This window comes from Tribolium castaneum, chromosome 9 (assembly GCF_031307605.1).
Source record: "Tribolium castaneum strain GA2 chromosome 9, icTriCast1.1, whole genome shotgun sequence".
Taxonomy (NCBI): Eukaryota; Metazoa; Arthropoda; class Insecta; order Coleoptera; family Tenebrionidae; genus Tribolium; species Tribolium castaneum.
The window spans coordinates 6,909,727-6,932,843 of NC_087402.1; the positions used below are offsets into that span (position 1 = coordinate 6,909,727).

General features: G+C 32.7%; 4 protein-coding genes across 10 annotated transcripts; 1 reads left to right on the forward strand and 3 right to left on the reverse strand.

Annotated features, from left to right (window-relative positions):
• Positions 1 to 1,504: 1,504 nt before the first annotated feature.
• On the reverse strand, positions 1,505 to 5,072 carry LOC100141541 (pupal cuticle protein 36). Of its 4 annotated transcripts, none has more exons than XM_001816473.4 (6): positions 4,941 to 5,072; positions 3,276 to 3,389; positions 3,040 to 3,223; positions 2,043 to 2,559; positions 1,757 to 1,928; positions 1,505 to 1,701 (listed from the first exon to the last, which is right to left on the reverse strand). In XM_001816473.4, exons 2-6 carry the CDS (start codon positions 3,381 to 3,383, stop codon positions 1,594 to 1,596), a joined length of 1,089 nt encoding a protein of 362 aa, XP_001816525.2. In that variant the 5' UTR covers positions 3,384 to 3,389; positions 4,941 to 5,072; the 3' UTR covers positions 1,505 to 1,593. The 4 variants fall into 4 exon arrangements, with proteins under 4 accessions (XP_001816525.2, XP_008192326.2, XP_015834997.2 ...); XM_008194104.3 differs by having other exon boundaries at positions 1,971 to 2,559; XM_015979511.2 differs by lacking the exon at positions 4,941 to 5,072 and adding an exon at positions 3,570 to 3,741 and having other exon boundaries at positions 1,971 to 2,559.
• A 167-nt stretch (positions 5,073 to 5,239) lies between these two features.
• On the forward strand, positions 5,240 to 6,755 carry LOC107397838 (uncharacterized). The gene is made up of 2 exons (XM_064358813.1): positions 5,240 to 6,119; positions 6,164 to 6,755. The coding sequence occupies exons 1-2, from the start codon at positions 5,717 to 5,719 to the stop codon at positions 6,715 to 6,717; spliced, it is 957 nt and encodes a 318-aa protein (XP_064214883.1). The 5' UTR covers positions 5,240 to 5,716; the 3' UTR covers positions 6,718 to 6,755.
• Positions 6,756 to 7,813: 1,058 nt separating this feature from the next.
• On the reverse strand, positions 7,814 to 11,633 carry LOC103312721 (hypothetical protein). Of its 2 annotated transcripts, XM_008194107.3 has the most exons (5): positions 11,353 to 11,633; positions 9,351 to 9,476; positions 8,553 to 8,651; positions 8,333 to 8,407; positions 7,814 to 8,225 (listed from the first exon to the last, which is right to left on the reverse strand). In XM_008194107.3, the coding sequence occupies exons 1-4, from the start codon at positions 11,359 to 11,361 to the stop codon at positions 8,339 to 8,341; spliced, it is 303 nt and encodes a 100-aa protein (XP_008192329.1). In that variant the 5' UTR covers positions 11,362 to 11,633; the 3' UTR covers positions 7,814 to 8,225; positions 8,333 to 8,338. The 2 variants fall into 2 exon arrangements, with proteins under 2 accessions (XP_008192329.1, XP_008192328.1); XM_008194106.3 differs by lacking the exon at positions 8,333 to 8,407 and having other exon boundaries at positions 11,353 to 11,626.
• A 5,113-nt stretch (positions 11,634 to 16,746) lies between these two features.
• On the reverse strand, positions 16,747 to 21,593 carry LOC103312722 (uncharacterized protein). Of its 3 annotated transcripts, none has more exons than XM_008194108.3 (6): positions 21,414 to 21,593; positions 17,512 to 17,610; positions 17,371 to 17,466; positions 17,246 to 17,323; positions 17,040 to 17,195; positions 16,747 to 16,994 (listed from the first exon to the last, which is right to left on the reverse strand). In XM_008194108.3, exons 2-6 carry the CDS (start codon positions 17,605 to 17,607, stop codon positions 16,929 to 16,931), a joined length of 492 nt encoding a protein of 163 aa, XP_008192330.2. In that variant the 5' UTR covers positions 17,608 to 17,610; positions 21,414 to 21,593; the 3' UTR covers positions 16,747 to 16,928. The 3 variants fall into 3 exon arrangements, with proteins under 3 accessions (XP_008192330.2, XP_015835031.2, XP_015835030.2); XM_015979545.2 differs by lacking the exon at positions 21,414 to 21,593 and adding an exon at positions 20,411 to 20,546; XM_015979544.2 differs by lacking the exon at positions 21,414 to 21,593 and adding an exon at positions 18,228 to 18,916.
• Positions 21,594 to 23,117: the final 1,524 nt, after the last annotated feature.

Below are 23,117 nucleotides of genomic sequence, written 5' to 3' on the forward strand. Positions count from 1 at the left end.
TTTTTATGTTTTTAGTGACAATATAAAGAATAAAACGGTCATAGTTTTCATTCTTTTAGACGTATGCAACTAGTAAAACACCTATCCTGCCTTCGTTTCATTCACTGGTTTCAACTAAATTAGTTTCACAATTAATTGCCATAAGAAAAATAATAAGAGTAATAATAAATAATTAAGTGGTTGATTATATGATACTTAAAAGATATTATTTAAACATTAATTTATTTTTAAAAACCTTATAAGACTGTTAAACAAAGTTAAATTAAAAATGCCAAACAAGCATGTAAAAAAAGTATTTAATAAATTATTAATATTTTGCTTTTGTAAAATTTTATTTCAACATTTTAAAGGCATTAACAACTCATTTTATGTTTTAACGAAAATTAAAGATTAATTTATAAGATTATAAGAGTAATTTCAAATTAAAAAAACCTATGCAACTTCTATTACCAACTAATCTAACAAAATGTAAGTACGTTCTACTGTTTAACCCAATTAGAAAAACGTAAATTTTAAAAGTAAAAGTATAAAGTAACTTTAATAATTAACACTTAGACCTAATAGTGCCCATGATTTTAAATAAGGATTAAATGCGGTTAATTTTTTATACAACTGAAACTTAAAGGCGTAAACATAAATTGCTATAATGTAAAAAAAAATATTTTTTTTGCTTAAAGAAATAATTAAAGAAAAAATTAAAAGTACCGCAAATATAAGAATAAAAACCAAGTATCCAACGGCAAGGTTTTTATATTTATTTATATATCTTCGAAATTTTTAAATATTTAAGTGAGAACTAATAAATTGACATTCCATCTCTAGTACCACTTTTTGGTCTTTACACATAGAAAGTGGATTATGTAGAAACAATTATCGTGTTTAAGAGAATCCCTCTTGTTAAAGTTTTCTTATTTTTTAAGGTTTTGCATTTATTTATTTATTTTAAGTAAGTTAGTTTTATAATAAAAAATTACAAACATTTTTTTCTTTTTTATTTTTATTATTTTGTTCAGAATATACCTAAACATCTTAAAAACGTGCATGCATAGTACTACCTATTACTATTATTATTATTATTATTATTATTATTATTATTATTATTATTATTATTATTATTATTATTCTCATTCTCAGCTTTTTTCTATTTAAAAATTTAAGTCATTCATACTTTGTTTATTATAGGCAGCGTCTAGACTACGAGTATTAGAATGAAGTGTTCACAATTTGATAATATGACACACTTCAGGTATTTTTTATTGTTGATTATTTCCAGCACTGTTGCCAATGATCTCTTAGTTTTAATTGTTTGAGTAATTCGGTTTAAAATTGTAAAATACAGATTGTATTCCAACGTGTGAAAGAGTCCTTATTATGATCTTTTCTTTCTGCGTTTGTTAATTTCCTTTTGTTATTCCTTCTAACAAGGAATATGTGTTTCAGGGGAGAGCTTTCAGATTGTATAGTTTCGCAGTGTAGACGACGGTCAGCTAATAAAACACGAGAGTCTATTTTCCATTTTATTGAGTAAAAAATTTTGTAGGTACATCTGAAATTTAAATACTTCTAAATACTAAAATATCACATATCAAGAACTTAATATGCAGAAGCTCCAACTGATTTTGACACAGAAAGAGATCCACTAGCCCCTCCCGCAATACCACTGACTAACTTATTAACCGCCCCTAGGGTAGAGATTGGGATCTGCAACCAAAAACATTTTAAAATGACAAATTTTTTGTAATTTGCTTCTACATACATTAAAAATATCATTGAAAAATTGCGGATTGGCAGTTTTGGTAACAGTGGCAGTGTAACTTCCGGACGCTCCGCCGCCACCTCCATAACCACCCCCGTACCCTCCGCCGTATCCAAATCCTCCAAAACCGCCCCCGTAGCCTCCAAACCCGCCGCCACCTCCACCAAACCCACTGCAACAAATATTATGACACAAACACGAAATCCCAACTTACACATTCTTATAATGTACACGTTGATGAACATGAGGGTGATGGTGTCCGTGTACTTTAGTTTTTTGCACGTACGTTACTGTTTTTGGCACAGTCTCGACCTCAGCAGCGTAACTCCCCCGAACTCCAACCGACGCAGGAGCCGAAACTTCCTTCTCGATAACAGTAGGTTGCGCAGGCACTCTTATGGTTTTCTCGACGGTTGTAGGAACTCGAATTGTCTTTTCCACGTAGCTAGGAACTTGAATTTTTTTCTCGACGTAGTTAGGAATAACCGTTCTTTCGATGTAAGTTGTTTGGGGTTTGGGTTGTTCGGCCACAACTTCCACTTCTTTGTGGATAACTGGAGTTGCAACAACTTCGACTTCTTTGTGGACGACGGGAGCTGAAGTTTTTACGGTTAGCTTGCCTGTGGCTACGGCCGGAGCTTTGTGCGATATTTTCGTTATGTGGGTTTCAACACCACCGGATGAAGCTCCGGCAAATGATCCCCCGACTGACCCGGAGGCTCCGGTGGCTCCCCCGAGACCTGCTCCGGCAGAAGCACCCGCCCCGGAAGTCGCTCCGGCGTACAAGCCGCCAGCAGCTCTGCCTGAAAGGGCATTTTTCATTTTTAAACTCGTTGTGTAATCACGTAACAAACATTTTAACAATAACAATTTTAGATCTGTAGTTTTAGATTTTTTTATAGTCTATATTTGTCTGTGAGAAGAATTAACTTTAGATTTTAACAGAGAATTGAGAAAAAATTGTTTTATTTCACCAAAACGATAACCTTTTCTATTACGAAAAAAAAGTCGAGAAATGAACAACACGTCAAGTATTCTCGACAACTTTATTTATTCATTTCCACCTTTTTTGGGTGGTCATTAAATCATGTTGGTCTACCTTTTATTGATAAAATTATTTGGTGCGTTACAATTTTCGTGCAAAGACTAATCGAGAGTTTCTACTTCGCTACTTTTCTGTTTCTTTTGTACTGTTTGAACACTGGGTCGTCTAATGAGCGGAAGAATATTAAGAGGATCCAGCCTCGAAGACGAGTAATGATACTTATAACCGGATCTATTACCGCTTGCATCTACTGTTCCTCCAAGTCCAGCTCCGGCTTGTTGTCCGAAAGGAGTTCCAGCTTCAGCATGAAGTCCCCCATCAGCTGCGTTTCCAGTCAAAAGACCCCCGAGACCAGCAGAAGCGTGGTAACCGAGGAAGTTAACACCGACGTTTCCATTATCGAAGGAAAGTAACGGAGCGGCCTAAAATAATCGTTTTAGAAAAAAAAATCAGGAATGAAATTGATCAACTTACAGCACTGCTTTCAAAACTTGCTGAAACCGATGAGGATTTCGCAACGTTTGTTGGAAGCGCGTTTATTAAAACCGGGAGGAATAAAGTTGCGTGTAGAAGTAACCACATTTTTACCTGGAATGTAATAAGCGCGTTGCGATACTTTATATTTTTGGAGGTTGGGACGGAAGACGTTTCTTTTGTGAGTGGTGAACAGAGTTGGACGTGAAATGGTTACAAACAAACCTTTTATTGTTGTTTTTTCAAGGATTAACAAGTCATTTAAAAGTACAACTCTTTATGCATACCACTTACGACATTAAATTACTTTGATGAATCAACGGTGAAAATTTCATTGAACGGGTCCACAGTATCAATTCAATCAAAGCAAAGTTCGATAATTGGAACAAACACTGTCTGATTGTTTCGCATGACCATTACTGTATTTTATTGTCAGATACCAGATCTCCGTGCTCATCCCAATTAACTTAATTATTGTTATCACACAATTGCTTCTACGAGACTTCCTATACATTTTAATGAGCTGAAAAAATTATCAAGGAGAACGAGTTAGATGATTTGACGCAGGTTCTGTTTATGTGAGCAAATAAATTAAGCGGCTACTAACGTCAGAATTATTAAAATTTTACCAGAATCCCTTAAACTCTGTGCGAATTTCTGAATCAACAAATATTGTTGGGTGTTTCCCATTAATATTCGATTCAAGAATGTGGCAACAAAAAATTGTTTATGTGCAAGACAAGTTCAGTTCAGAGGAGCAAGGCAACACTGTGAAACACAAGCCTTACGTCTTAAATTTAATTCTAATTATTGTAGCTTAGCACTGAATTGCATTTTATGTATCGCCCTTCAAATCTTAGAAAAATAAATTTTTAAACAATATTTTTAACTCATATTAAAAATACGTAATTGTTTGATGTGTGTTTGTTTTACGATATTTAACGAAAAGCAAGTTAAAAATCATAATAAAGAGTAATGAGAGTTTTTTTCTTTACCTATTGTTATTAAGAAAAATAATAACAGCGTGTTAGTTAAGGTCACTACAAATTATGCTGTTTACGAAAATTTTAATTTCCGCAATTTTGCAGATAAAATAGAATCCACTCTGGTTTTATTCAGTTAGTCCTTTTTAAGTAATAGTGGAGAGATAATAGATTTACGAAATTGAGAAAATCTTGAAGAATTCACGGAAAATCATTTCGAAAAATTTTAAAAATTAACAAAAATCAAAGGAAATTAGAGGAACTCATGATTAAATCAAAGGAAGTCTTGAGAAAATTTGATGTACGTAATAGTGTGTTAAATTAGTGAGCTATTTTTTTTTAAATAAATAAAGTTCTGACAAAAAGAACCTGAGAACAATATTCTTGAGTGTACTTATTAGTATTAAAAAAATAAGAAAAATCAAAAACCAACATTTTAATTTTTCAGTAAACTGAAAAAATAAAGACCACGTTGTACTAGTAAAAAAATCATTAAAAAATATTTGTAACGGTAAACCGTCTAAAGTATTTCGTAGATAACCACCGCAATAATAATTAAATTAATAAATAGCTAAACAGTTAAATGCACAATAATTATTCCCAAGTACGTCAATGAGGAGAAAAAAATGCACTCAATTCGAGTCCTTTTACGCAAATCAACCTAGTTTTAGCCTAAGCCTACCCTTAATTATCCCTTCTCGCTAGCACTAATCACAAGTGAACCACTATGAAGAAACCAACACACTGTGAACAAAATTCCAAAAGTGTGAATATATACGCCTGTACCTGTTGAACCTGAGAAAATAAAAAGTTTAAGAGCCTCCGGCTTTGTTGATGGTCTCACGAAGGTCAGAAGTAGATGCTCGCAAGATAACAGTGATTAGCATTTTGCGGTCCCAGTCATTATTAAGCATTTAGAAAAAATTAATGACTGGAAATTCTCAAACACGTCTGGTGTGATCGAGGGTTGCTAGAAATTAAAAACCACCCTGTTAATCAACTGATTGGGTTTTTCTGGCGATAAGGTGAGATGTTGGGAAATTCCACATGAAAACAAGAATGTGTGGAAAAATTCACGCGTGTTCTAATGGTTATCGATTATAAAGTTCGGTCTTGATTCTTTCGCTTCCGATTTTCACAGAAGACACGGTTTCGTCATTATTGTTTTCCGAAATCTTGCTGAAAATAACAAGGTCAGCATGTGGAGCTTAATTGGAACACGTCACTCTAATTAAGTCCTTAACTGCCGTTTTTAAAATTCATTAAATTCAACTTAATTGTGTTTGCTTTGGTTGAAAAAATCAAATGCAATGCTAGTGACGTGACGCAAAATGATAAATTAACAACTTATTGCTAATCTATCAAGGTTCCCAAAATTAATTTTGGGTTGGCTTTCCTTTCTGTATCCTGGACACCGTAAATTATTAAAAAAATTAGACACCAACGTCATTTCCGACAATGGTTCTTGGAACTGGAGATTTTATTCTTCTTGTGGTCACAATAATTTTCGTGGTAGCTGATATTATTCTAGGACTGTGTGTAACTTTTGCTTTACCCAACCATGCGAAAAGACCTGGCTGGTTCTCCGCGGACGGAAAAGCACGCACATTTAAGGAAGCTACAAATATTTGTCCCTGTTTGGAAAAAGTGTTTCCCGAAGGTAGCAAAGCACCGATTAAATTCCACAAAGTCAAGCACATCAAACTTGAGAAGCGATCAGCACCGGAAGACCTCATAACTCAACAAATTCAGGAATATCCCTTTCTGGTATCTTTGAGTATTCCCGCATATAGCGACGATCCTAGCGAGAAATTATTCGCTTGTAATGGTCTGATTCAAGATGCAAATTGGATCGCAACAAGTAATGACACTCTAATTTCAATCACCGCTTTATTCATTTTCTAGCTCAAACTTGTGTGCGAGATAAATCCGAATGGTTCAATCTAACTGTACGCTCAGGAAGCTTTTTTTGGTCACGAGGTGGAGTCGAACACTCGGTGATTGACGTTCGTGAGAATGCTGACGATGGTCTGGTTTTGTTAAAAGTCACACCACCGTTCAGTGGAAATTTGCTTCCACTTCCGCCAATTAAACACTTTTATAACGGAAACTGGACCTATGCTGTCTCACTAGGATGGGATGATAACATGTACCAAAAACACCTGACGTCCAGATTCAAATACAAACCTTTCGAAGTCCAAAAATGGACCTCCAAGAGTTGTGATTCCAAAGTTAGTAATATTTGTAACATGAAAGAAAGAAGCGAAATTTCCAGCAAACCGTTACTGACAAGTTGCCACCAAATACTTGGAATGAAGACTGTTAAAAATAATGACTTTGGTTTGACTGATCTCAGGAATTCTAATGACGAAAAAACGGGGAATCGGGAGTCTAAATGTTTTCCGATATATGAAGACACTTGTGGTTCTACTGATCGTGAAGTTTGTCAGAGTTATTAATTTTTGTTGAATTAAATAAATTAATGTATTTGTTTAAAGCGAAATAAAATTTGAAACTAAACGCGTCACAATTATATTTTTAAGTGGTCATTAGCACCAAACAAAAAATTAATTTGCTATTACTATTAGCTCAAAAAAAATCGATTTCAACGGTAATATGTTTAGAGATGTTATATAACCCAAAATACAGGCAGCGCAATGTTTGGTTGCGTATGCAACAAGTATTCTCTTCATAAATTTGAATTTCTTTATTGATTCATACTTAACAAAGCTGTAATCAAACAAAAGTCGGTTTTTTAAACCAAAACAATACTTTTTAAATAGGTATATGTCCCCACGTTTCCTCTTAGGTTAATTTCAAATATTCTTGGAAATTATAAATGGAAATACAAATTGTGGTAAAGTGGTTACTTTCTCATGTTGTGGAATTTTTTTACAGAATTTTGAGTCACTATATTTAATTCTGTAAATTTATAGAGATATTTAGATTAAGGAGGAAAAACCTCCGCATCACTGAAAACATTTTCATGAACTATGTGATGACGTAAATAAAATTTTGAGGTTTAAGAATTTTTCTTTTCGAGGAATATTTTATTTATTATTATGGAAACTGTTATGTAGATATTATTGTGTTAATTTAATAAATAAAATATTTAAATTTTTGTTTAATAACGAGTAGATATTTTTTATAATAGCTTTATGATCGAAACAATCAATCACCGCTTAATTATTTAATATGAGTGCCCACGTTTACAAATGTCGAACAAAATTATTAACTTAATTACGAAATATCACTAACTGATTTTGTGTTAAATTTGAATACTGTGATAAACGTACACAGATTAATAATAATAAATTAATCGACGATGTTAGTTTCGATGTTAATTCCTGGTTGTTTTCATGCAACATATGACTCTTAGTCATAATGAATGGGTTTAAAATTACTAATTTACTACTTTATTGCATCAGAGGTAGAGCAATTACGAACAATTAGTTTTTAAATAATTTGTGCTATAAACACTTTGAGTCATACCCAAGTGTATTGTTTGAAAAGATTGAAAACGTTGAGAGGAATTGGGTTAAAAATACAATGGCGTATAAAAATAAATTTATTTTTGTCGGTGGTAATAAAATATCACAAAAGTATAATCACTAATCAAGCGACAAATTTAAAAATAAATACTTCGCAGGTCGTCACTTAAAAATACACATTCATGATACAACAATGAAGAATGGAAACGAAATTTTAACACAATAAAACCTACTCTACAATAATCAACAATGGGGCTTAAAATATTGTACAACTTGGTTAAAAATCATTGTGTATTTACAGTTTCTTCAGTCGAATGCACATAAACGGGGGCCGGCCTTTGCTGTCTCGTTTGATTTTTATTAGCGGCTTTATTTGCTCTGTCGAACCTCCTCGCAGCAAATTCCCTCAAACTTTGAAATGCAGGCCTTGTATTTTGCACCAAATTATTCACGGCATTAAGAGTTGTAATCGGAATCTGCAAAACGAAACAATCGGCTGAAAAACCCACCGACACTTTCAAAGCGGAATGTTTGCGATTGTAACTCTTTGAAATGGATCATGAAGCATGAAGTTGAGACTTACTTAGTCCTACATAACCGCCGTAATAACATTCGTCCGATTTATCCTGAAGAAGTATTCACCTTGCCCGAATTGTTTCTGTTAAAAGTGAGCTAATTAGGAATTAATTCACTCAAAAAACACAAATTTCGGTTTGTGTGTCAAGAACGCAAAAATTTTGGTTGGGTTAAAAGCTTTTTTCTCCTTTCAAGTGCTACTTTAGCAAGTACCGTTTCATACTTACGCTGAATATGTTGTCGATTAATGGAGACCTTTGGTCCGTTTGCCTTTTGCCACGGACGTCGGAGTTGCCAACTTGGACTTGAAAATTGTATTCACTGTCCTGAAAAGCAAACAGAATTTTATTGCCTGCTAGAATTTAATGACAGTGTTTGTTAACAAGTGTTATGACTGTTTATTTAACTTTATAATCCTAAAATCTTGCTGTTCCTTGGATCAGTGAAATATTTGTTGCATAAGGGAAAACACAAAAACTTTCTCTGCTGAGTGAAAATAATCAGCTCTTTTCTCCATAAATTATTCGAAATGTTAAGATAGCGTGATTCGGTTCGGGAAAAGAGAAATTAACTTGTTTTATTGCATCTCCGATTACCATAACCAGGCGTAGGTGTTTTTTCGTTATTTCATACGTTATTAAAAGATTACCTCAAGAACTCAAAATTTCCCAAAATTACAAAACTTGTTTCAAAGAGCAATAAAAAATTACTTCACAAGTGCCTAGTAATTAAAACTACAGCTGGGAAGTTTGATTTAAAATGAATTATTTTCATAAAAATATAAATTATTCGTAGACCGTAACAAAACAAAGAACATTTTCATATTGCTTATCTTTGCGCTAATTATTTTTTTCTAGAACGTAATAGCGCAGGGTGTGGAATAAATGGAATAAATTTTTCAGTTTACGCGAGAGCACAATTATTTATTCAACTTGAACCAATTACACACATGGTTATTTAATCGTTCGTGGTAAATAAAGTTAGTTATTTCTAGAAAGCACTTTGGTTTTGTTAAACCGTCTCACCTGTTTATACGAAATGTCTCCAAGGCCCTTAGGGGCGTCGACAACCCCAGCGATTTGGAGCGCTTGTGTGGTGACTGCTGTTATCAGCAGCATCCAGACGATCTTGTCCAGAACGTAAATCACAACCTGGAAAAAATCTAATTAATAAATTGACCCACATTGTGTAATCGACTGTTGTCTAGGTCAGACAGCCGTCTTGGAATAATTACATTGATTGTTTTGCCCTTGATATGGGAACATCAATATTCATCAGAATATTTTATTTAGTAACGTAATTATAAAATTCCTGATGGAGAGATTTTGATTTTTCTAGAATAGTCCACGAGTAACAGAAACTTGTTTTGCAATTACCTACGAGTACGCACTTTTCCCAAATGCGAGATCTTAGTGTTTAATTCAAGGCTTTTAAAATAGAACACATTTTCCAGATGACTCCGTTAGTAAAGTTCAATTGATAAAAATTCAGGTCAGTTTGCTTGTGAATGACCTATTACGCTTCAAGGTCTGTTTTGTAAATAGAAACAGTAAAAGAAAAAATTTGTCTTTAATGAAATATACTCAATATTTATGTTTTCTGACAAACAAAATTTATTGTCTTTTCGTAATCTTTCAACAAATGCCATTATTGCCTTACACATTTTAAAGATAAGGGGAATAAATACCACAGGAACAACAGTTTAGTATGATACAATAAATTGTATTCTTTTTGCTCATTGATTTTGCACAGGAATTACCAAACTCAAGGCAAGTCTTCCACTCCTTTCAGTCGGAGCGGCTTCTTTATTTTTTCTTTTATCATACTTATTAAAATCCAAATTATAGTTTTGAATTTTAAATCATTTCTATATTAGTAATTACGATTCCAATATTTTTATTTATGACTCTGTCTTAGCGTACATTATTTAATAATTCTTTAATAAAAGAAGAATAAAAATTAGACAACTCGTTTTCCTTCAAATTCCCTGCATTTTTTAAACCATAGAAGAAAAAAGAGCCAAATCAAATTTTCAAATAAAAGAAAATGATCATTAACATTAGATTTTGTTTTGTTTTTGAAAAAAATCAGACATTACTAAGTGGTCTTGATTGGTCTGTGCCATAAAGGGCACGGTTTTGTAAACGACATAACGATTCCAAGATAAAATAAAAGTAATTGCACATCAATTTGGTTAATTTCATAAACAATTTTTTTGTTTAAAAAGGTAATATACCGAAATAGGAAAATAATGAGCCAAGTTGATATTAAAAAATTCAAACATGCAAACATCCAAAAACTTTCCTAAAGATGAAACTATTGTTTTAAATATCAAACAAACAAAAACAAAACAAAAAGTTATAATATTAGTTGCATCTCATCAAAATAGTTGATTTAAAAAGAACTAACGGTTCTGCGGTTTAATAATGTTTTTTATAACAATGAACTTTATTAACAAAGAATGTGTTTAGCTGAAGCCATTATTCGTTTATAAATAATAGATAATCTTTGTCCAGCATCTTAAAAAAGTGTTTTCTTTTATTTTTAAATATCTGCCCATTAATCAGTCTAACAAGTGTTGAAGATCATCTCTATCTCTACTAATTGTTTCATAATTAGAGTTTTGTTAAAACATTTTGAAAATAATTATATTTAGCGGTTATGAAGCACCGGTTAACAAAATTTACGATCTTGTGCATTGTCGTTTGAAAACAAAAGTGGAAAAATATGTTTGCCTTGTTAATCTTATCTCCTTATCACAATTATGCAGTTCGTGTGTTTGAATAATTGCTAAAAATACAAGCATTTGAATGTTATTGCGTGTGTAATGACAAAACGTTTTGTGAGGGAAAAGCTGAACTAATTCATCAATTTTCAGTACATGATAACATAAATTGTCATTTATTTGAATAATTTTAATTGAGGTAATAAATTCGAATTTTTCTCGCGCTGTTTATGTAAATACGTGCACAACTCCACGTGATATTCCAGTCGTTGAGTGATTAAATAAGATCATGTTCTCCTTACCTTGCTCATTGTGTTATAATTAAAACGTGTGTTAGAATACAACAAGTTCTGTGCACTCTATCACTGGATATCTGCTTCTCAGAGCCACTATGTACAAAATACTGAAATGTGTGGCAGCGCTAGAGATAATATAACAGTACCACCAGCACTGGATCAGGTAGACTTCACTACCTTCATGTCACTGTTTCACCGAATAGCAGGCACCTTTCTCTCGAGTACTTTCACATTTCTTCGTGTGGTCAGCCCCAGCTGTTCCAAAGCAATGGAGAGAAGCACCGGTCTTTAGCGTCCTTATAAATAGAACGCTTCAATTATTAACAATCACAAGAACATGACTAACGCTAATCAAACACTTTATTTAAATTGCAAAAAGACACTCTTATCAATTGAATGGGCTAAAATTAGACGGTGTGTCCAATAGGACACCGCATTAATTAAGGACAATTGCCCAAAAAAAGCAACCGTACTTGAGCGAGGAAATAATTAATTTTACAAAGTACCATCATAGCGCTCGATCCTAGGTCATTGATTCTTTCGCATATGAGAACAATGCGGGAAAAAACGGCTTAGGTGGCCTCTAATGCGGAAAACATCAGAAATTTTACCGTTTTACCTCGACATTTAAATTCGGTTCGAAAATGATCGAAAACGATTTCGCAACGTGAGCAGGAACAAAATCGTTTTCGAAAAATGGCAAAAATTTCCTCTCGTTGCCACAGCTAACAAAATTAAACATTTCCTAACACCTTACCTCATTCGCACTAATTCTACTTGCAAATAATTGGAGGATTGTGCAATTGCTGGTAGGGTTGCTGTGGTCCTACTTACCTTGGCTATTTCTACGAATTTTTTTTCCTGTACTAAATCAAACCTGACGTAAAATTCGGCAGACCATGCGTCACATTTCTTCTTTGATAGCGTTTGACGCACACGAATTTAATTTTCGGAGGTTTATCTGTCTATTCCGCCCAGTTTATGCGTTGGTAATTAGGAAGTGTTGCTAAATTAGACGCTGAAACAGGTTATTATGACGGCGACAGTTCAATGGAAGGCGAAAAATATCAATCATACGAAAATTATGTGATGCGGTTGCGTCAAACAGTAATTTGCTAATTTGAAATTCATTAATAAAAATTCAATGTACCCTTTCAGATTAAATGTTACTATTTTACGAAAGTGTTTATTTTTGTGAGCGGTATTCCTGGTAAAAGGATTATTTACCGGCTTTTAAACAATGAAAAATATTTTTGCAGTTTTTTTCCGCCATAAAAAAATGTTTATGAGTTGCCCATCCAAAGTGTTTTGAACCTGTATTTATTCAAACATATTTTTAAGACCAGCTAAACAATAAATGTAAACACATAACAGTAATTATGTAAATTAGTTTCGAGATTTATTGTAATTTTATAAATGTATCCATCAAGCCTGACTCATCACTTTCCACACAATTCGTCAAAAAATTTATAGAACAATAAATATTAGATAATTTGTTAATAATATTTGAACGTTCAATGTAGCATTTGCGAAGTATAAATTCTTGACCTCCACAATGTTAACAATCAAGTCGTGATTCAACAAATGCTACAATTAATAAAATGCTAATTACGGCTTTCCAAAGCCGGAATTCTTCTTAAATAATTCATCAGATTGCAAAAAATTAAGGATAATTTAAAAACATGGTATATGATTTTATGGCTGTTAAATCGAATTAATTGAATGCGTATTTTGTCGTTCAAGGACGGCCTATTTTCCGAACGGTTTTCCTGCGAAAATTAGCATAAGGAAATGAAACAATCACTTGGGCCGCATTAATTCCGTGACCCCGAACCCTTTGAATATTTATCGACAGATCCTGAATTCCGGTTAGAAAAATACGAGTTTCTTCGGAACCAGCCCAGCTTCCGTGTTTTTCTTACATAACCGATCACTTCCGATAGGTTTCTTCCAACTCGGCTGTGAAAGAAACTGTAAAATCGCTGTTTCTTTGTGTATTGAGTTGATCGACAAGTACCGTTATGGCTTGCGATCCGGAAATAATGCAAGCAATGTGAAATGACAAGACAGTTTCAAGCACACCTCTGGTCATGTAATATCGGAAATGTTACACTATAATCGACGAGTTTATGGTTATTTTTCCATTAATGAAAAGCATTTTCCAACTTTCTCCTATTTTGCGGGGGTTTTTGAGGAGTGACGTCAATTCCTTCCGTAGCTGGAAGGCACGACAAATTTATGGGCATAGAATTAATAACTTGGATGTTTAGTAACTGGGTTTGACTCTTCATAAACTGAAATTCATATTTCGATTTAATTTTACGATGGTTTATATAATGAATACGACATACATTATAAATTCCACCATAAAACTGCAACCATAAGATATTATGCAGTTAAATATTTATTTTAAAATTATTAAGCGTCAATAACGAGGTAAAGCACAACTATCCTGAGGCCTATTTTATAAAATTCTTATTAAGTGATTTGTAAACTTTTTCTATAGTAATGTAATGGAATGGAACTTGTAAAAATCAGGCCATATAAAATGTTTTTTTTTATTTTTCTATCATGTCATGCTTTAAAAAAAATATAAAAATAACAACAAACACAGTTACAAGCTATTTAATTTTGCAAGTTTGAAACACCATTGTTTGGAGGCAAACTTGAATACAATATTATACCAACTAAAAAGCTTAGGTATAATGTTGGTTGCCTACAAATAAGTTTAGAAGGATAATAAGGGATAAACAGCAGAAGTTCCAGATTATTTTTTCACCGTTTCGTCTACAAAAATAAAGAAACTCAATTTCTGTATTGTTATTAAAAAACAACGGTTATTTTAGTAAGCAAAATTTATTTTTTACATTTTAAAGTGAAAGTATGCAAATTTGCTAAATGAGACAAGTATACGACTCGATTAACTAAAATTATCATTAAATTAATGAATGCATCACATCATTAGCTAGTTCCAGTTCCGTTTGTAATTAAATTCATTAAATGTATGTATGAAGCAGGTGATAGTGGTTCAAACGTATTTTTTTATTATTAATATTAATGCTAATTTTAATTTTTAAGTTATTCGACCGGAATTAGATTGAAAACAAGTTTCCCGTCCATTCGTTTTAATAAAATAGCTATTAAAAATGTGAGGAATAATATTAACCGAAAGTCTAATCTTAAATTATGCTTTTCCAAAAGACATTTTTTAGATCTCATTACTGGCAGTGAGTATATCATTATACGAGTTTTATAAGCCAAGTTTTTGTAGCCGGAAAAGAATGAATGCGACAACACATTTTATAACACAAGTGTTATATCCGCTTTTTTTCTACTTTGCCTTTATTATTTTCAAAAAAAATGGTAAAATTGCAAAAAATGGTATTTAAGAAGTTTTGTAATTCAAGAAATTCTGTTGATAATCCTGATAAATTGTGTCAGCATTATTGTAAAAAACGAGTGATAATAATAATTATTATTCCAAGTCAACTGTCAGGTAACAGCATTTTGCGGTGCAAAGCGATTGACAATTCAAAACTATTGACAATTATTTTAGCATTGGTTAGTGTTTTTTTTTTCAAGCGGATTATCCTCCAGAACTACAAAAAATTAGCCGAAAACATAAATTATGACATCTTTGAGGATATTTTTCCTTGTCAATTCATAATGTTCTGGTTGAGTTACCAACCTTTGTTAATAAAAAACTGCGTACATAAAAAGCCTCTTTATGAAACGCAACTGGAATGCATAAAGTTGTTATTAGAAACGCAAACTAGAAAAAACTTTTATTGCATTCATCAAAAATTTTAAATTTATCCTTGAACACTGTCTCTTGTACCCTCAGTTCTACGAGTTGGATGAGGCTAATCTCTAATATGTATTTATTAATAACTAGTCATATTAAAATTAAAGTACTGCTCAATTTCCCTCCCGATTCTAAGGCAAGCGCCCACACAAAAAGATCCTTCTTTTTTAAATTTTACTACTAATAGATAAGCACTCCTGGCGTTTGTATAAAGTCTTTAAAAAATTAAGTTCAGTTAAGTTGTCATTAAAGATTACAAAAAACGTCCTCCTCTTCCACTGATTTAAAAAAACACTTCGTATTTCTGTAGAATGCTTTTATTTTGCTTTACAAAACATTTTTTCTTATAAATATAACCATTAATTTAATAACCAATAACATTACTTCACACTACATTTACTGTATATGACGTTGATTTCAAAACTGCCAGTAATGACAAAAAAAAATTCTATCGACTCTAATTTTTGAGATATAAATAAATCAAGTTAACATTTATTTAGAAAAAGTACATAGTTTTTACTCATTTACTTCTAAGAATAAACAACGATTTAAAGCTTTTTAGTCCTAGACAAATGTCCTACAGATTAATCCAAAAAGCTTGTGAGATTGTGAGATTTTTTATGCCAATGTAATCATTATACAAGATGTTCTATCTAAACCCAATAGAAGTGCTATTGGGAATTGTAATAACGCTATATATCTAAAAATTTGTACACAGCTATAACTAATACCTACTTTCGGTATAACCGAATTAATTGAGCAAGATCTAACGGATTATGGCAGTCTCAGTTTTTAGATCAATATATTACCATTACAACTTATCCAACTCCCAATACTCCTAATGTGGGGTTTAGACGAAACATTTTTTATAAACTTCCATTATTAATTAAGCGTTTTAAAGAAATTTTCCCACTTCAACATCTTCGATGCTTTGAAGCTTCACTTTCCATCTCCCCTTATCCATTCCACCTAATAAAACCATCCCAGCTTTACTTTTGCCCAACTGAGAATAACAGTAAAGATATGCGTAATTAGATCCTAAAAGTTTCTTTTACATCGAACTTTCTTCATCAAAACTTGAAATTTTTACCAAGTTTACTTCTTACACCAATACCAGCACCAGCGCTTTGCCCAAAAGGCGTACTAGCCTCGGCATGAGGGCCACCCAAACCAGCCGTTTCGGCCAATAAACCGCCAAAAAGACCTGCAGTAGCGTGAAAACCTAAGAAATTCACACCTAAGGTACCTTTACGATAAGTCAGTGGTAATTTTAACTAAAAAAATCTTCGATTAAATTAACACTAAACACTTGCAATTTTTTACAAAATTTAACGGCGAACTGTAATAACTTGACTCAATTAGTTTTCTACGGATGAGAGCGTCCCCATTGTGAGCAACTGACACTAGAAACAGCAAGTAAAGTAGTGTGGACATTTTTGAGTAAAAATAGTTACGTGGGTGCATAATTATATAGTTCAAAAAATAATTATTCAAAAGGACAAGGTTAAAATTTGGGTTTGAAATTTTTCCGCGAAATGAAAAAAAGATAAACTTGGCTTTTACCGGCTTTTACTTGTTAATGATAGAAATAAAAGTCGCTTTAGTTATATTTATTTACAAATTAAATAAATTAAAATTACAAAATAGTGCAGTCGCTAAAACTCAAGCAATAAATAGTCATGATTTTGTAAACTAAGCTAACGACCATAACTTAAATTGAGCAATCCACATAATTCTACATTTTATCACAGACAATCTGGCAACATTTCCTTCCCATTTACAAAAATTTCGAAATTTCTAACGACGCATTTTTCTGATACTCGGCCCAATTTTTTTCGGAAACCTGAAACAACCTCCCTGTAGCTTAGACAAACAAGCTTGAAATCACCTTCAAAGCGTCTTGTAATTCGATATTGAACAGGCGGACCAAACCCCGCAAATTCCTCCGGAGGATCCGGTTAAACTCACTCCGGGTTATCTTAAAGGGAGCTTCCGTTGTCGTAGCATTCGGATCACTACTCACCGTAGTGGTCGAAACTTTCAACTAGAATTAAACAGTTTCAATTAAGTCATTTCACCGTCGTGTCAACTCACCGGAGCATTTTCCGGGGCGAAATTATCATTAATTAGTCTGCTTACGTTACTTATTGTATTTTTCGTGTCTGCCCATTGCTAAAAAATAACATTAGAACAAAATACAAAAAAACAGTTTTTCCTACCTCATATACTACCGAAAATAGGGTTCGAAAAAATCCCGGACTGCTTTTCTTCTTAAAAATGAGGCGTTTATCGCGCGCAATTTCTTGGTTCGGGACCTGAAAGTCACACTAATTTTTGTCATTAATTAACCATTTACTTACATTGTTTTTGTTGGGGGCTGACGACTGGAGCGCCAGGGCAAAACAGGTTGTTATTAAAAACAACAGCAGACTTCTAATTAATAATCTATTCTGCATAGCCTGAAAGGGATAATCAATTAATTTCGATAAAACCGGCTTTTAGGTAAGCTTTCTCCGTAATTAAATTTTTTGAAATGATGTAACAGCGACAATTCCAATTGTGAGACATGTTTTATGTAAATACTTGTGACCTCGCCAGGTTTTCCGTGGAATTATCACCAATTTCGAAAACTGATAAAGAGAAAGCTGTCTCAAAACCGCAGAAAAAGCTACAATTATTGAGAATTTTTCCGGAATTAGCGAGTTTTTTAAACAGATCACAAGCATTGTCGTAATTACTTAAAATAAGTCGAGCGGAATAAGAACAGACCTACTTAAGTGGCAATTATATCACAATTACATAAACCGATTTGGCGTACTTTGTCGTTAAATTTTAGTGATTATGGACGTGATAAGAATAATTCAAACTGCACTAAAGCAACAAGAAAACTACTTTCATATCGGCCGACATTCCAGGCGAAAAAATTATGTAAAAGTCCAGAAAGGGAAAATGTGTTACGAGCCACTTGTCATTCCTGTTCGTTAAATAATTTCACCACAGCTGCATGGCTCTTATTAAAAAATAGAAAATTTACGATCGTCTTAATTTAAAAATTCTAATTGGGTAAATGACTTACAAAATTGCTTCAAAATCCTATCTCTACACCATGTTATCACTCGTCACTGATTGCTCGTCAACTAGCCACCACTACGTCGTACACCTTACCTACTGGCATTCTTTCATCAGAATGCTCGAATAGTTATTACAGGAATCCACCGGCACTTGAAAGTGAATTGAATAAACTGTACACGTAGTGGTAGAGTTTTCCTTTTCTGTCACAAATCGTACGCTGAGGACCGAAGGCATGTGTGCATTTACTCTCACTGATTGGCAGAAGCCGTGATATAACAAGTTGGTTGGGATTTTTGGGAGGTTTGCTCGATTTTCCAGCCTTGACGACCTTTTCCATTATTATTCACATGCCTCCAAGTAAGAAAGTAATGACGAGACGGATGTAATTGGAAATCGATGGTATTGCCCAACGAATTTCGACTCACACCACTTGTGCATCGTAATTAGCTATTTTGTGATAATCTTTTTTTGAAAGTTGGACAAAATCCGAGAATTATATCACTGCAAACTGTCACTTTTTAGCTACTATCAGTAGAGACTTTCGAATTTCGATTAAATTTGGGTTGTTTATTATTGCAAGATTTGGGAATGAATATTAGGTAATTTTTGATGCAACTTTCACTAGACCATTGTAAATTAGATGTGTGCGTCAGGGTCAATGATAGACTTGATCTTGAACTTTAGGAGCTCGTCGTAGAATAGAGGATTTTATATTTATAAAAGTCAGTGCTGATTTCCCGAATTTCGCTTTTTTGGATAAACTTTAGCAATGCTTATGTCACCTCACATAAAAGTTACAACAAAATAGTGAATTTAAATAACGCTAATCGTTTAACATTTATAAGAAAAAATCGAATAGAAAGTGAATTAATAGAATAATTAGATCTGCTATCAAGAAAAATTATGATAAATTCCCGATTTCCATTTTGCAGAACTAATGGGAATGTTAGTTGTTTCTAATAAAAAAGAATGTTATTATCGGTCAAGGATAACGAATAAAACCACATGTGTCCCAATTAAAATCAATTAACAATCTGAGTAAAACCTCTGTGAGACTTGCGATTACTTTCGTAATTGATGCTATAGTTTGTAGATGACTAAGTATATTTCGGGTGATTTGAAATTAAAATGTTATAGTAGAACACATTGTAAACATTGTGAGTAACTTGATTTAAATATTTAAATATCATTTGTCGGAAATAGTGGTTTTTATAAAATAATAGACCCATTAGATATTATCTGATAATGACTAGAAATAAACGACCTAACTGACGACTGGTAGGCTGTAGACAAAATGACTAATACATTACTTTCAAATTTCTATTATTTAAAAAATTAGAGAAACAAAGACATAAATTAACAACTTTGTTGTTTCCGAAGTCGACACTTCTAAAAAACTCTGAATGAGAATGGAATAATTGAAATAAGCAAAATACTTGTTTATACAGAATGCTCAAAAACTGGTGCACCAACTCAGTGGTACATTGAGAAGCAAGAGCAGATTACGGAAAAAATGTTAAAAAAATTCCTAAAGTCATATTTTAAAAAATCTAGAGCTACAAACTTATTGTGTTAACTTTTTTATGTTTTTATGTTTCATACCAGGTTTCTATCTGGCTTTAGCAGTTTTTTTAATTTAAAAAAATTATAATTCATCAAAAAAATTACAATATGTAGATGTGCCAACACTGAAAATTATTTCCTAGGAAATCGTTTCAAAAATAATTTATTTTTATTGTTGCTCAAATTCTATTGCGATCATGACTGTTAGACAACGTTGCCACATATCATTTATCTAAAATCCGTTATTTATCAATAACTTTAATACAAAGACTTTTTTTACTCTTTTTATCTTTATGTGTAACCAGTTCTCTACCACACACCATTGAGTTGGTGCGCCAGTTTTTGAGCACGCTGTATAAAATTTTAATATTCTAATGTGTTGAGCATTGATTTTTTTAACATTACTCAACCAAAAAACCCATATTTCTGCTTAATTGGCAATGTTTTTTCCAAGTTTGTGTATAAAGAGAAGAAATGCATTGGAGTAATCTTGAAACAATTTCTAAAACTTTTTCAATTTTCTGTGGAATGCATACCTGAACACGCGTTACAGCTCAAGGATATGTGATACACTTTCAGATCTGCTCTGTGTAATTGAAAAAAACTGAACAACACCCTACTCACCTATTTATTCAAACTTCTGATTGTGAAATTCTCGGTGCAAAAAAAGGAACAAAAGTAAGAGAATTGCAATTGTATCTAACCTTTATACCCAGATCATTTCTTTTATTGTTCACCATTTATTACAGTCAACACTTAACTTTCGACTAGTAATAACTGTCATTATCCTTCGCAACTTTACAACCATTTTCCAATGATTCATAAGCATCTTCATTAGTTTTATTGATATTTGTACATGAGGGGTCACTTATTGCAATACCTGGTGCCTACATATCTCTAATTATGTAATGACTTGCAATTATTCTGCGACAATTATTCTTAGGATTATCGGCAAAACCTTGAAGGCTCTTACAACTTTTACACATTAAATTAATCATTTGCTAGAAGTGGGCAAATGATTGTAAAAACACGTTTACTGACACGGCTGTCCATTTAATAAAATTCCTGTTTTAAAAATTTCGCAAGTGTTAAACACATAATTTACCATGTTTATAGCAGCGGTAGCAGTTACAGCTTGTAGAAAACGGGTTGAAATGGGAGGAAAATTATTATATAAAGCGTTTTCCACTGTGACCATAATCAATTATAGAAAGTTACAGTTTTATTTACATTTATATCGATAGTAATTAGGTGAAGACATGGCAGGATTCTATTATTTGTCGAGTGATTGAGACAGGAAGTCGCTTCAAAATATTAATCAAAGCGTCAAATAATTCAATTATTATAATTATCTAATTTGGATTAGGAGAAACTGTTATTACAAAATCAGTTCTTTTTTGATTAATCACATTCATAATTAGCCGTTCACATGCAATTTTGAATGCCCAACACCGTAAACAATTATGTCACCTCAACTATGCTTTCCTCCAAAATCAGGTTTAAAAAAACCGTGAACGTAATCCATTTCCAAAAAAAGATGACACACTTGCATGCTTTAAATTATATAACAGCAACACGTGTAATTAGTTTTGGTGTAATTATGTGAAACAAAAAGTGATCCACTTACTGCAGTTTCAAGAACAATCCTTTCTAATCCTCGTGGAAAAACCGCACACAAGAACTGATGCTGATGCCGGTGTTGGACACCACTTCTCGTGAAGATTGAAACACTATTAACCTTCTTTTCGTAAAAAAAATATCGTTTGTCAAATGAGTCAAGGCTGATTGGCTCACTTTCTTACATAAGACGCTTGGATAGACATAATGGAAGATAAACATTGCTGGGAATGCAGACCATTGGTCAAGAATGGGTGGAAACGGGAAAATCGCTCAAGAGTGGTGGAAATTGCTTGTAATGCGTCCCATGCACTTATCCTTTTATTATTGTAAGCTAACTCGACAAAACATCCCATTATTATTTTTACCCAGACTTTCTCAACCAATTACCGACCTTTCTGCACTTGCGTCTAATCAACATGCAAGATCAAGTCATGTCTCAGACAATTTAATAAAATTTGCGAAATTGGCGAACGTCAAGGCTTTGTGTTAACCTTAAGTAAGGATAATTTGGTTATTTGTACGATGTGCTTGCTTAGTTTCGTAATTTTATTGCATAGATATTATAATAGAAATGCCGAATATTTTGAGAAGATGCATACGTTAGAACTGGTCTATTGGTTTCTTCATTGCATCATGTTATTTTTTGTATTGCAAAAAGTTATTCACACATCGCTTGCTCTTTAAGTAGGTCATCATATCTTAAATTCGAATTTTAACCGCTGACATAACTATTAACAAATATTTTCGGCTAATGGCGGTATCGGCCTAGTTATTATTTAACTTCAGGAATTTTCAGTCAGTTATTTATGCCTTGCTACCGGCTGCGTCAGGAAAATTACACAGATTAGATAAATCTTCGAAGAACGAAAGTGATGGCGTAAGCTGATGCAAAAACAAAATGACTAATTTTCAGTATGAAAAAATAAATGAAAAAATGTAGAGAAACATTAATGTTTTTGTGAATCCTTTTTAGCAAGAGGTGTTTGCGAAACCTCCTGTAACCATTCACAAAGTGTAGTACACTCGTATTAGTTTTACGATGTAATTCTTATCTAGTATTTCGCTAGAAGAGGATCAGTTTCAAAATATCATTTCATCATTTTTTTGGTTATTATGCTTTCACAAAACGGAAGATTTATTATCTTCATGCGTGTTCTAGAATGTAAGAACTTGGTTTTTTCATTGATAAAATCTGACTACATTTTTCACATAAATTTACATTTGTGATTTTGCTCCTTGTTTACCAACTTTAATTGTGTTTAATCATTTAATCACTGCCATTTATTAATCTTCCTGTTCCGTTGTGTACTTATAAACAATAATTAATTAAAATAAATGAATCATTGAATAAATAAAATTGAAGACCCTGCTCTAACAAAAACAAATTCTTGTGAAAATTTACGTTGTAGTAATATTATTAGATTTAGAAAAGAAGTAATACTATCCTTTGATACTAAAATAAACATTCTTAAAAAAATTCCTAAGATAAAACTTGATTCCTGACTTATACCATCTTTGCAGGTGCAAAAATAACTAATTTTACTTGCGGTCGATGTCCATCTATTTAAAATGTGTAGTGGGGAGAAACTGAATTCTGTATTTTCATGTAGGCAACCAAGAATATACTTTCTTCTTGACTTTCAAAGTCGGTTGAAGATTTGTTTAACAAATAACTTACAAAAAATATTAACTCCAGTTAAATGTTAGTAAA

Excerpts from the sequence above, each read along its gene's own strand:
- LOC107397838 (XM_064358813.1), top strand. The coding sequence starts at position 5,717 with ATGGTTCTTGGAACTGGAGATTTTATTCTTCTTGTGGTCACAATAATT. Across the intron at positions 6,120-6,163 it reads TGCAAATTGGATCGCAACAA|CTCAAACTTGTGTGCGAGAT; the intron begins GTAATGACACTC and ends TTCATTTTCTAG.
- LOC103312721 (XM_008194106.3), bottom strand. Across the intron at positions 8,652-9,350 it reads GAGACATTTCGTATAAACAG|GACAGTGAATACAATTTTCA; the intron begins GTGAGACGGTTT and ends TTTGCTTTTCAG. Across the intron at positions 8,226-8,552 it reads TAATCGACAACATATTCAGC|ATTCCGATTACAACTCTTAA; the intron begins GTAAGTATGAAA and ends TTCGTTTTGCAG.
- LOC103312722 (XM_008194108.3), bottom strand. The coding sequence starts at position 17,607 with ATGCAGAATAGATTATTAATTAGAAGTCTGCTGTTGTTTTTAATAACA. Across the intron at positions 17,196-17,245 it reads TCGCCCCGGAAAATGCTCCG|TTGAAAGTTTCGACCACTAC; the intron begins GTGAGTTGACAC and ends GTTTAATTCTAG. Across the intron at positions 16,995-17,039 it reads AATTACAAGACGCTTTGAAG|GTTTCCGAAAAAAATTGGGC; the intron begins GTGATTTCAAGC and ends AGGTTGTTTCAG.
- LOC100141541 (XM_008194104.3), bottom strand. The coding sequence starts at position 3,383 with ATGTGGTTACTTCTACACGCAACTTTATTCCTCCCGGTTTTAATAAAC. Across the intron at positions 2,560-3,039 it reads AGGAACAGTAGATGCAAGCG|GCAGAGCTGCTGGCGGCTTG; the intron begins GTAATAGATCCG and ends ATGCCCTTTCAG. Across the intron at positions 1,929-1,970 it reads CGTGTACATTATAAGAATGT|TGGGTTTGGTGGAGGTGGCG; the intron begins GTAAGTTGGGAT and ends TATTTGTTGCAG.